This window comes from Epinephelus fuscoguttatus, linkage group LG21 (assembly GCF_011397635.1).
Source record: "Epinephelus fuscoguttatus linkage group LG21, E.fuscoguttatus.final_Chr_v1".
NCBI classification, from domain to species: Eukaryota; Metazoa; Chordata; class Actinopteri; order Perciformes; family Serranidae; genus Epinephelus; species Epinephelus fuscoguttatus.
Genome location: NC_064772.1, coordinates 585775 through 598755, shown reverse-complemented (window position 1 = coordinate 598755; position 12981 = coordinate 585775). Strand labels below are relative to the sequence as shown.

General features: G+C 43.1%; 1 protein-coding gene across 4 annotated transcripts in view; it reads right to left on the bottom strand.

Annotated features, from left to right (window-relative positions):
• arhgef4 (Rho guanine nucleotide exchange factor (GEF) 4) overlaps nt 1–12981 on the bottom strand; it is a 377437-nt gene that overhangs the window by 25008 nt on the left and 339448 nt on the right. For all 4 annotated transcript variants that reach the window (XM_049565768.1, XM_049565769.1, XM_049565770.1 and 1 more), the window contains 2 exons: nt 12585–12828; nt 8044–8121 (listed from right to left, as the gene is read on the bottom strand). In XM_049565768.1, the coding sequence (XP_049421725.1) occupies nt 8044–8121; nt 12585–12828 (322 nt within the window). The remainder of the gene's footprint in view (nt 1–8043; nt 8122–12584; nt 12829–12981) is intronic.

The following is a 12981-nucleotide window of genomic DNA, read 5'->3' as shown; positions in this document are numbered from 1 at the left end:
AACATCATGCTGGAGGACTACAGTTGAAAATTAGCCTTTGGCTAACACTGGCACATTTACAGCAATGTTCATTAATGTGCACTGTTCTCTAAATCAATAAAAAAACAAACAAAAAAACCCCCAGCAGGGGTACTTGGGAAAAACCTGTACGCATTCCCGCAGGCTCAATGAAATTTATCTCTGTTGTTTGCCCGAGTTCTGCTACCACCACTCTTCCCTCAGTTTTACTGGAACCTCTTGAAGATGGAAACTGTCTGCCTCCAAGTGTGCTGATTTCTAAGGCCCTGTTGACTGTAAACAAGGGCATAGTGGAGATACCTGTTGTCAATGGGTCCGTCCCAACTCTCTTAAATTACTGCTAGTTATCTTACCTAACCGACTTTGCTAGCTGTTTAGCCCCTCCCACCTAGGAAAAAATGCGAGGAGCTAGCGCTAGGAGCGATGAGCGAGCATTGTCGCTTTAAGAGACATGAGACGTCCTTTCCACTGAAGCATCACATGAAGCGACGTCCATTCCTGATGACGGCAGCACCGCTGGATCTGCTCCGTAAAGCAGCCAGCATCTGGCGTTACTATGGGTACATCCCAAGTCTCATTATATTTGCTGACCAAAACAGTAGCCCCCACCCCCTGCCGTCATGACTCTGGTCACACACTTTTGCATGTATTACCATTGTTATTGAGTCATTTGTCAAAGTTTGTGCAATTACAGAACGGTCTGTAGTCCTGCCACTGTCACTGTGATGAGCATCATTATCATTATTATTATCATCATCATTATTATCACTATTATTAAATCCACTCGCCATCATTCAACAAGTCAGCTGCTGAGTGAATAAGACATATCAGACCTGTCAGTCTGCCTCAATCAATCAGTTTTATTTATAAAGCCCAATATCACAAATCACAATTTGCCTCACAGGGCTTTACAGCAAACGACATCCCTCTGTCCTTAGGACCCTCACAGCTGATCAGGAAAAACTCCCCAAAATCCCTTCAATGGGGAAAAAACGGTAGAAACCTCAGGAAGAGCAACTGAGGAGGGATCCCTCCTCCAGGACGGACAGACGTGCAATAGATGTTGTACAGAACAGATCAACATGATAAATTAACAGTAATCCGTATGACACAATGAGACAGAAATAGAGAGAGAGAGAGAGAGAGAGAGAGAGAGGGAGACAAAGACAGAGACAAAGAGAGATGCAGGACAGACGGTAATGACAGTAGCTTACAACAGCATTAATGAAAGTAATAATATTAGCTAATTAATATTACTTACAGGCTATTAAACATTATTCCACTCACATGACATGCAGGACAATTAATGATGGGCAAATGTGTTTGTGTGTGTGCGTGTGTGTGTGTGTGTGTGTGTGTGTGTGTGTGTGCACGTGCGCGTGCATGGTGTTATATCAACAAGTGTGGTTCTGGACATGAGCAGCTGCACATTTAACAGCCACACATCAACGACAGTCCGCTGAACAACGCAACGGGTTGTGAATGAAATAAACTTAATTACAACATGACAGTCTTGCACAAAATATCGTTACGTTACTATTTGTAGTCACGTAGGCATGTGAATTACAGTGTTTCATTGCAAAGAATGCATGTAACGGGTACACTTGCACTGTTTCTCCACCATCTCGTTCAAATGAGCCAGATGTAGAGGGCGGGTATTTATACATCATGGCGTTCAGCTGAAAAACTCTTCCGGATAGGAAGCTCTCGACCATCCTAGCTTGTAGCTGCTTAAAGCTTGCTGCTATCTCCTAGTGCTAGCTCCTCGCTGCACAAATAAGAGACTTGGGACAGCCTAGAAGATGGCGGACCTCGAATGACTTCCGGTTCAAGCGAGGAGCTAGCAGTAGCACTATAAAAATAAGAGACTTGGGACGGACCCAATGTCGGCTTGCAGGATGCATGGCTTAAACCTAACACCCCATTGGGTCCACTGCATGTGGTCCAAGCAAAGTCTCCTCTGTGTTCAGTTACCTTGGAGGATGAGGATGGAAGCCAGGTGGCTGTGGTGCAATCCATTACTGCTGACTGTAGCTCAACTTTTGATCTCTCTAGTGCCTCATGGCCTACTCTCTTACCAGAGCAGCAGCAGCAAGGGAAAGAGCTATTGGAAAAATATGTAGGAGTCTTCAGCCAAGGAGAGGGAGATCTGGGTTGCACCACACTGGTGGAGCATGAGGTCCCTTTGATGAATAGCATCCCTATTCACCAGTGCTATAGGCGGCTATCCCCTTCTCAGTGTGAGCAAGTCAAGGCTTACATTCAGGAGCTGTTAAGCAGTGGCGTCATTTGGCCAAGCTGCAGCCCTCATGCCTCCCCTATAGCTGTTGTCCAAAAGAAGGATGGGAGCATAAGGCTGTGTGTGGACTACAGGCTCCTTAATGCAAATACAAGGAAATATGCATATCCACTGCCACGGATAGAAGAGTCCTTGGATGTCTTGGGTGGAGCAGAATGGTTTTCCACACTTGACTTGGCCAGTGGGTATAACCAGGTGCCCATTGCCAAGAAGGACAAGGCCAAGACAGCATTTTGTACCCCATTTGGGCTTTTCGAGTTCAGTCGAATGCCTTTTGGTCTGTGCAATGCACCCAGCACCTTCCAGCAATTAATGGAGTGCATTTTTGGTGATCAGTCTCTTCAGTCACTTTTGCTATATCTTGACGACATTGTTATCTTCTCATCCACCTTTGAAGATCACCTACAGTGCTTGGAATTGGTCCTGGAAGTTCAAAAAATGTCAATTTTTCCAACATGAGGTTAAATACCTGGGGCATATAGTGTCAGCAGCTGGTGTAGCCACCGACCCAGACAAGATCAGTGTGGTATCACAGTGGAAACGACCCACTACTGCAACAGAGCTTCAATCATTCCTTGGTTTTGCATCTTATTACTGCCGCTTTGTTGAAGAGTTTTCAAATCTTGCAGCATCCTTACACCATCTTGTGGCAGATGTAATTAGAAGCAAGCATAAGCCCAAGGGCCATGGAAAATGCTCCATTGTGGAGAGATGGAATGAAGAATGTGAGCAAGGGTTCCAGTCCTTCCAGAAGGAGTGATTAGTCAGTGCCCCAGTCCTTGGCTATGCTGACTTTGCTAAACCCTTTGTGCTTGAAATTGACACAAGTCATGCAGGACTTGTCTCAGGATCATGAAGGCCAACAGAGATCTATTGCCTTTGCCAGCAGGGGCCTTACACGCTCAGAACATAATATGTCCAATTATAGCTCAAGGAAGCTGAAGCTTTTGGCCCCTTAAATGGGCAGTAACAGACAAGTTTAGGGAGTACTTGCTGGGGAATAACTGTTTTTACTGATAATAATCCCCTGAGCTACCTGAAAACAGCCAAGCTTGGGGCTGTGGAACAGCGTTGGGTTTCAGAGCTGGCTGCGTTTGACTTCGAGGTCAAGTATCACCCTGGCAGTACCAATAGGAATGCTGATGCACTGTCTCGACAGCCCACAAATGACTCCATTTTCTCAGTGACCCCTGGCATCCAAGTACCCGATATGATCCGGGAACAGAGTGGACCACAGATTCTATCTCAGGACCTTCCTATTCCCTGTCTTGTCACTACAATTCAAGCTCTCCCAACACGGGAAAAAGCAGACTTACAAGCACTCCAGCAAGCTGATCAAGTGATTGGTGCATTTGAGTTCTACTGGCAGCGTGCAACACGTCCATCAAAACGGGAATTGATGACAGGCCCTAGAGATGTCCGCAAACTTGTCCAACAATGGGATAAGATTTGTATGAGAGATGGACTGCTGTATCGCCGTATCTGACCACCAAAAACCGGTGGAGAAGTTTTTCAGCTCCTCCTCCCCAAGTGTCTTAAGGGTGAGGTGCTCAAACATCTCCATGATGATCATGGTCACCAAGAGGTCGAACGGACCATACACTTGGTGAGAGAGAGATGTTTTTGGCCCAAGATGTGGCAAGATATTGAGAGATACTGCCACAGTTGTAATCGCTGGTAGCTAAAGCCAATCAACCCAAAGTTAGAACTTTTCCTGGTAACATGATGGCGTCACAGCCCCTAGAGATTTTGGCCATTGACTTTACTGTCCTGGAGAGAGCAGACAATGGGTGGGAGAATGTCCTTGTCATCACAGATGTTTTCTCCAAATTCACCCAAGCATATCCAACCTCGGACCAGAAAGCTAGCACCACAGCTCAGATTCTAACAGAAAAATGGTTCTACAAGCATGGAGTCCCCAAACGTATTCACAGTAACCAAGGCAGAAATTTAGAAGGAGAGCTGCTAAAACAGTTGTGCAAAATATATGGCATTGAAAAGAGCCGCACCACACCATACCACCCTGAGGGTAACGGGCAGTGTGAGAGATTCAACCGTACCTTGCATGACCTATGTTGGTCACCACAGACAATGACTTGGCCACAGGCTCCACCAATGATTGGGTAGTTGAGCATCAGAAAATGTTGAAGACTGCATACCACCATACTAAGGATCAACTAAAAATGTCAGCTGAATGTAAGAATAGGCAACTTGTTCCAAATATAACAGAGATACTGGCACCAGGAACCCTTGACCTCCGAAAGAACAATCCATTTGGACGTAATAAAATCCAGGATGTCTGGGACCATGCAATTCATGAGATTGTGCGCTGTCTGGATGACAAAGGAAGGGTTTATACAATTCAACCAAGGAACGGAGCTGGTGCAGAGAAAAATATTAATAGGACAGAGTTTAAAGTTCTCCCTTCTACTGCCAGAGTTTACACCCCTGACTCTCCATCTGAACTGCACAGGTTACCCCAAGAAGAGGAAAATGACCTTGATATGTCAGAAGATGAAAGGGGCAGTATGATAATGGTCGACGTGCAGCCTCTAAACTCTGAAAACCCCCAAGTCACACCTCATGACGGGATACATGAAGATCCACCTGCTACAATATCGCCAGAGCCCCAGTTAAATTGCCTGGCAGATCCATTACATGATGAGCCTTCTATGTCTTTGTCTTTCTTTGTTTATTTTTTTTGTCCTATTGTTGTTGGCTTACTGACTGACACTAATTTAAGCTTTTTATTAAATTACCTTGCTTGTCGTACATTGTCAATAAAATCTCTATTTTTTTTGGTATAGTAGTCTCTGGTTCCAGTTTATTCTGGGTTTTAGGTACCTACTATCACTTGGTCACAACTGTATTACCTGTAATTTTTATTGATTGTTGTACGGCGACCTTGAGTGCCATGAAAGGTGTCTTATAAATAAAATGTATTATTATTATTAATTACTAAACTCCTATTCTTAAAACCTTCTGAATTTGCCTGTCTTCGTTTCCCTTTGATGCCTGCATCAATCAAAATAAGATTGTGCAACCTTTTTAGGTCGTTGTGGCTATAAAATCTTTTGCAAACACTGCACAGCATACATATTGAAAAGTGATACGGAGCGTCGGTGGCTTAGTAGTAGAGCAGGCGCCCCATGTACAAGGCTGTTGCCGCAGTGGCCCGGGTTTGTCTCCAGCCTTTGGCCCTTTGCTGCATGTCACTCCCCCTCTCTCTCCCCCTTCACGCTCTTCTGTCCTATCGATTAAAGGCTTCAAAATGCCCAAAACATATCTTAAAAAAAAATAAATAAAAGTGACACAGCAAGTGATGTAACTAATATTAATTAAGCTGTCTGTTAGCATTAGCAATCACACTGTCGCTACAGTTGCTGCTGCGAATATCACATGCTGAGAGGACGAGACGGTTTCCCAAAACCAGCACACCAACTGCATATAGCGATTCTCACAGGTATTCTTTAAAACACCAAAACTAATATTAGCCACCTGTCTAACAGAGCAACCTCTGCATCCATCTTCATGCCTTTCAACTCACTGAGCTCTCTCACTGATTATAAATCCTCTTCAAACTGCACTGTGGATTTCAACACATCAGCATGTGCTGCCAAACACACCGTTCCTCTTGCTCCAGCTGCCTCTTTCTCTTTTTCCACACCCTTTTTCTTGTTGTCTGCATAAGCATTAACACTGTTTCTGTTGGCTACAATAGTGTTGTGTGAACCGGCCTGAGGTACTTTATTTGTTTTCCGTTTACAGCGCCAGGGCTGTGTATGAACACTGAATTTTTTTTAGTGCACCCAGACAGCCAGCAGATTGTGAGATTGTATAATTTGATTTCACAAAAAGTGTCTTGGACTAGAATCACAGACGGATGTGATTCTAGTCCAAGACACTTTATAATTAAAGTTACTAAAGTTATTTTTTTTAATATAGTCAAATTACATTATATATATATTCTCCTCACAATTTGCTAGCTGTGACCTTCAACACAGTAAAAGGTCACAACAAAGACTTACTGTTTTCAATCAGTGTGTATAAATGTATGTGGATAACCCATTTATGAGGCTTGTCACTATTATGGTCATATTCAGGATATGATGTTTACACGAGTACAGAGAAATCAAGTTATTTTTATTCCCTGTAAACATGATAAATATTAATATTACTTTTACTAATTACTGTATTCTATTTGCACAGGCACAATGATGTTTACAAAAGCAACCGGCAATTTTGTAACGATTAATCTGACATTCTCGCATCCAGTAACTGTTACACTTTAAATATTTTCACTGTAGCTTAAAATTAATTTACTCAAGCTTTTATCGATTTAATTTATTCAAGCTTTTATCGATCTTAATACTATTAAATGCCAACAGGGCCTTGTGGACTTGGCTCCTCCACCTGATTGCCGGCAATGTGATATGAGAGCAACAAAAAAAATACACAGGTCCTCAACTTTAAACCAGTGTCTGTCTGTCATTTTTACTGCCACCCCACAGAGCAAGGGAGCAATGGATGAAGACTGGTGGTAGAGAGTTGTCATGACAGAGTTCACTTATTCCGAGTGGAGAAAAAAATTATAGTACAGACTTGAACAGATCAGTATTTTGATACCTTCTCCCATCCAAGCTACCCACTATATTTAAATATTTAATTACAGAAAGACAAAGCTCCTTTTCCTCATCACTCCAGAAGTGAGACACTTTTGCTGCCTCCATTGCTGTTACCATGTAACCAAGGTAACAGCCGCATCTGCAAAGATAGTTGGCAGCCCTCAATAACCGGGTTTATGTGTATATAACCAGAAAAAAATAGATTGAAGAACTGTTATCTTTGTAGTAGTACACAATCATGTCATCAGCAGCATTTCATTTTTGGTTTGGTGGAATGTTCTGGTGTTATAATCCATACTCTGCTGCTCTGCTCAGTTACTCTTTTAAACTCAAATATTGTTTTCATTCACTAATTATTGCCATTTGCCTCCACTTTGCCATTTTCGTCAAGCACAGTTGATGATGATGATGATGATGATGATGATGATAATGATGATTAAACCTAACACTTTCTGGAGATGTTTAATATTAAATCCCTACAAGGAAAGGAGGGGATTTTTGTTGTTTTCGAGTCATTTGAAATCTTTTAATATGAAAACATCTTGCATAAAGTGTTGAGTCAAATGAAAGTAACTTGACATTAATCAAAGTACTGCAGAGTACAGTAACGGGAATGCTGACACTTATTTTCAAAAGGGATAACTATCTTGTTGAGACAGTGTATAGGAATCTTTATAAACAACTGCTGTCCATTTCTGAAAGAGGAAGAGTATATTTAGCCCTAGTCAAACCTTTACATGATTCCTAGAAGTGATTCTGAGGTGCTTTAAGAATACAGGTCCTGATGACATCAGATTTCAATACAGTGCAGATGTATGCATTATAGATCAATGCTTATATGTTATTCATAGTGAGGTTACCCATGTCCAAGCCCAGAGAGAAAGGAATACATCTTAAGACTTAGGGCGACTGAGGGGTATTATATTAGCTGACAAAAGGAAATCAAACTTATGAACAATAAAGCAAATGTAAAGTCTACACTGATACAAACACTACACTGAGACAACTACACTCAGGTACAGGTGCTTGGAATCTCATGTGCCATGACTCAAATCTATGCAATCCAATTTTTTGCCTGACTCTGAACCCTTGGGTGCATACCTTTAGGTTTCCCAGCTGGATGACTTTTGCAGGCATTAAGCATGGCCTGTTTCTTCTGGACTTCTGTGAGAGAGAATCCTAAGAGGAGAAAAAGAAATATATTACTAAGTGAAGTCTAGTCAGTTGTATTTATATAGCCCAGTATCACAAATCACAAATTTAAAGCATACAACACCATATGTCCTCAGACCAGACTTGACTGGACTATCAGTTTTCTTAATTATCTACTCTTGATTTTGTTTGTTTGTTTGTTCTAAAGGGTGTATCCAACAGACTGTCCATCCTCTCACTATAACCCAACAAGCATTTAATGTATGGAAATGTGCAGGACTCAACGTTAGTGAGGGGCAAGTTACTTTAAGGTAACAAGGTACTTTACCATTTTACTGTCTGTGTCGAGGAATATGTTACTGATTACACTACTTTTGTGTTACTCTCACCAAAATAATCTCAGGTGGCATTGTAAATTGGAAGAGGGTCATAGGATATTGTTTCATAGCAGGTGATCAAAGCACAGAAGCTCCTGCAGAGTGCAGATCTGACATGCAGTGAATCCCCCTCTTATTTTAACAACAGTATGATGATACCGAACCCTTAAAAAGCCTAGACCTTTTGAAATAAACAAATAAGTCTTGAACACAGGGAGGGACGGGCAAAGAAAGGATCAAAGTCTGATAAAGCATGACGTAGGGAGAAATATTTGTAGGCCTATCATATGAAACACAAGAAACAAATCCTGAGGCTAGCACAACAAGCAGATAGGTGGGAGAAGCAGTCACACTATGGCAAGCACAAATGAAACACCAGGCCACGCCTGTGGGTTCCCAGTCAGCTACAACAGCAACAGTGAGAGAGTTGTGTATAACGAGGATGGTGTTGCCCCAGCAATTGGACAGGGGCCAACATGCTAATGCACATTTGACTCCAAATGCTTTTTCCGACTGCTTTCAAGCAGCATTTAGACGCAAGAGCAGGATAGGATATGTAATAGGTATGTGAATGGAAACACACTGATCATGGTAATGCACGTTTGGCAGCATCACCCAGCCTAAAATGAAATGATAAGAAACAGAACCCTGAGGGGGATTTTTTTATGGTGGTGCACTGGCTGAAGTGGCACAGTGGATGTAAATGAATGAAAAAAACAAAACAAAACACATAATTTCAGGTGGTAACATATTACATACATAGTAACTGCAATGATATCAATGACTGTGTTTACAAGGTCTTTAGTATCCCGGTTTTGATTGGGTTTTTTAAGTATCCCGTTTTTGTGTTTGTGCATGTAAACACCATATCCCGAATTCAGAAACCGGGTTATGCCCTTTTCCCGGTTTCAAGAAACCCGGTTTTGCCACCTGGAGTACTCCGATAGAAGCCGGGATACTGGAGCATGTATACGCCTTATCCCGGTTTCATGAATGGTTCAACTACGTCACACAGCCGGCTGAAGGATGCCCTACTCATTCTGAAGTTTTCTCTCTACTCTGAATCTGTAAACTCCATGAGAACGATCCTATCCTACCAGTCACAGCTACGTATTTTCATCCACTGTTGCCTTGTACTGCGTGGTGGCAGTGACAGCCGAATACTAGAGCTTGAGATTCTCTGCGCGCCCGGCCTAATAATGTCAAAATATTATTTACAGACTGATTTAACAGACGATCACTGCTGCCACGATCACTGGAAAGTCTGGGTGAGAGGCTTCCACAGAGGAGCGCCCAGTTTGCACCAGCTTTAAACACGTTATTTACTTCACTCAAACTGCGTGTGGCTATTAGCGCTGGTGTTAGTGAATTAGACCTTGTTTATCAGTGAGAATCATTTGCATAGAAATGTCCAATTTTTTTTACAATATTTATTCACAGCCCTTCACCACCTGGATCCTAAAATAAACACCTGTTTTATTACATAATCATGCTTCCGTGTTGCGCCATTCATTAAGATCCTATGTTTCTGTCATTCAAATAACAAGACTTGTGGTTTAATACTCTTAATTATAACAGCCAACTTATTGAAAAATGTCGGGTTTAAATCGGGCTCGGGTCCATAATTACAGTTAATTGGACGGGCCGGGCCGGTCCGGACATAACGTGCACAACGTGCATAACGGGCTGGATTTTTTGGGCCCGATCTAAGCTCTACCAAATACCTATCAAAGTTGGTGACGTATTCAATATTTGTTGTCGCTCTCTCCTCCCATTGCTGAAGATGAAGTGGATGAGCCATAGCTGTAATGCGACGTGAGTATTTACTAACGCTAAGCCCACTAGAAGCCACAGAGGTGTCATTTTTGTCTTACTTCTAACTATAATAAATATATCACATTTCCCGCTCAATCTGTTGTAAACAAAAGACGTAAAAGATGTAACACACGCCTGCGCAGATAGGATGCAGTGATCAGAAAACGGGTTACTGGTATTTATCATGTATACAGGGATATGAATAACCGGGTTTCTCTGTGTTCCATGTAAACATCATATCCCGGATATGCTCAAAACCGGGATAAGCCTCAAAACCGGGATACTAAAGACCTTGTAAACACAGTCAATGATAAATGCTGTTAGAAATTTCTAGTTTAATTAGTTTAATTTCTAGTACTATTCTACTGTTGAAACTAACAGAGCAGTAATCCTGATGCTGTTCTCGTTGTTGCTGGAGACTTCAGTCAGGCAAATTTTGAGAAAGTTACGCCATCAACACATTGGACTCTAGTTTCCCGGCGCAGCGCAGGGTGGCGAACCCTGCGCAGAGCTAGTTTCAAGCAGCGCAACCCGAGGCACGCTCAGTTTGGTAGTTTGGCAGACCGAGGTGTGCTGAGATGGGTGTGGCAGCGCAGCAGGGGGAGGTGTCGACAGATCCAGCTTGGCGCAGTGACAGTTTCGTGCCAAAAGGCCAAAAGGCTTCGCCGAAGGTGTGCTAAAAGCTCGCCAGCTGAAACCAGGTTTACTGTCAGCGCAGGCGGAGCGCAGCCGGTGTAAGCCGAAGTTTGGCTGACCAGCGGACAGTGCGCACACATCACCAAAATCTCACAGACAGGTTTCCAGAATGTCAGGCACATTAACAATGCAATAAATACCCAAAAAACACTATTCAATGCAACTATCTGCAATCAGCACATAAATGTATCTCTATATCGGATGTCCCGTCACATCTGATGTCAGATCAAAGGGGATTGGCACCATTTGGCACGTCTGGCACCGTAATGGAAACCCATGGTTCCCTCCAGGCTGGTCACAAAGCTCACAGAGCAAGGGATTAAACACCTCACTGTGCTTGTGGATCCTTGACTTCCTGGCAGGCAGACACAGGTGGTGAGATTGGGCAGAGACACATCTTCCACCCTCATCCTTCACACAGGAACATCCCAGGGCTGTGATTCCCCTGCTGTACTCCCTGTACACACACAACTGTGTAGCCACTTCAGACTCCAACACCATCATCAAGTTTGCTGACAACACAGCTGTGGTGGGCCTGATCACAGATAACAATGAAAAGAGGATCTGACCTGCTGGTGTGAGGATTACAACCTACTCCTGAACGTCAGCAAAATTAAGGAAATGGCAGTGGACTTTGGGAGAAGCAGCAAAAGAACTACACCCCCCTTAATATCAACGAGTCCTCAGTGGAGAGGGTGGACAGCTTCAAATAATTCGGTGTCCACATCACAGAGGGCCCAACCTGGGTGCTGCATACTGACTCAGTGATGAAAAAGGCAAGGCAGAGACTGTTTTATCTGAGATGCCTGAGGAAATTCTGGGTATCCCCTCAAATACTGAGAAATCTCCACTCCTGCACCATTGAGAGTGTCCTGTCAGGGAACATCACTACCTAGTATAGCAACAGCAGTGAACAGGACCACAAGGCCCTGCAAAGAGTGGTTCATGCAGTTGAGTTCACTATACACCTATAGTGTATAGTGAGCTCTACCCAGCATAAAGGATGTTTATACCAGGTGCTGAAAGAATAAGGCAAGGAGAATCATTATAGATCCCAACCACTCAGATAACTGCCTTTTCACCTTGCTGAGGTGGGGAAGATGGTACCGGTTAAACCAGGCAGTAGTGAGAGGCTCAGGAGGAGCTTCTACCCTCAGACAAAAGGATCCTTTTGTAATGCACACATCAATGGAACTGAGAGGATTTCATTTCACCGAGATTGTATTTTATATAATTTCATGTGATAAATATATTGATTAAGTGAAGTAGCCGGATAATACAGAACAAACAACTGTGGTCAGAAGCCTGGCTGACATTTTGCCTCTCTATTCTTTGGATCAGCATCATAGAAATCCATTTACTGCTGGTAGGCCCACAGTTCTTGACACACCACAAAGTGGGGATATTAAAGTAGTAATGCAGATGTAGTGGAGGAAGAAGAAAGGAGGGCATAGATCATATAGAATCAGCTCTGTGGTTTGCAGAGAATGAAGCATGGCTGAAAGGTTATGGAGACAATGTCAGTTAACTACAAGATCACAGATTTGTGTATCAAACGGTGTTTTTCTTTAAGCATGATCATGAACTGTGCATATATCTGACCTGTCTCGCGGTCATGCTGGACCTGAATCCTCTCATCAGCAAAGGCTCGCAGCCAGCGTTGTTTCTGCTCTGGCTTCTTGGCACACAAGAGGTGGACTTCGTCACTAGCCAGTGACCGCAGCTTCAGGGCATTCCTTATGCTGATGTTGAAGTCCTTCTCCTTGCCATCCTCCACATCTATCACCTCCATGTGGTCCATGTCCATCCGACCCTTGTAGTACAGCATATCCCGCCGCAAGAGGTCCTGCCATGACAAGGATGACAAATTCAGCCAAGAATCCTTTTGAAGAATCCAAAAACTAAGTAATCCACGGTACCAACAAGAGCTAACAGGGCTCACAGATTACAGTAGTAAATGCTGTGTTTCAGTCCACAGATATGAACAAAGAGAGGAAAA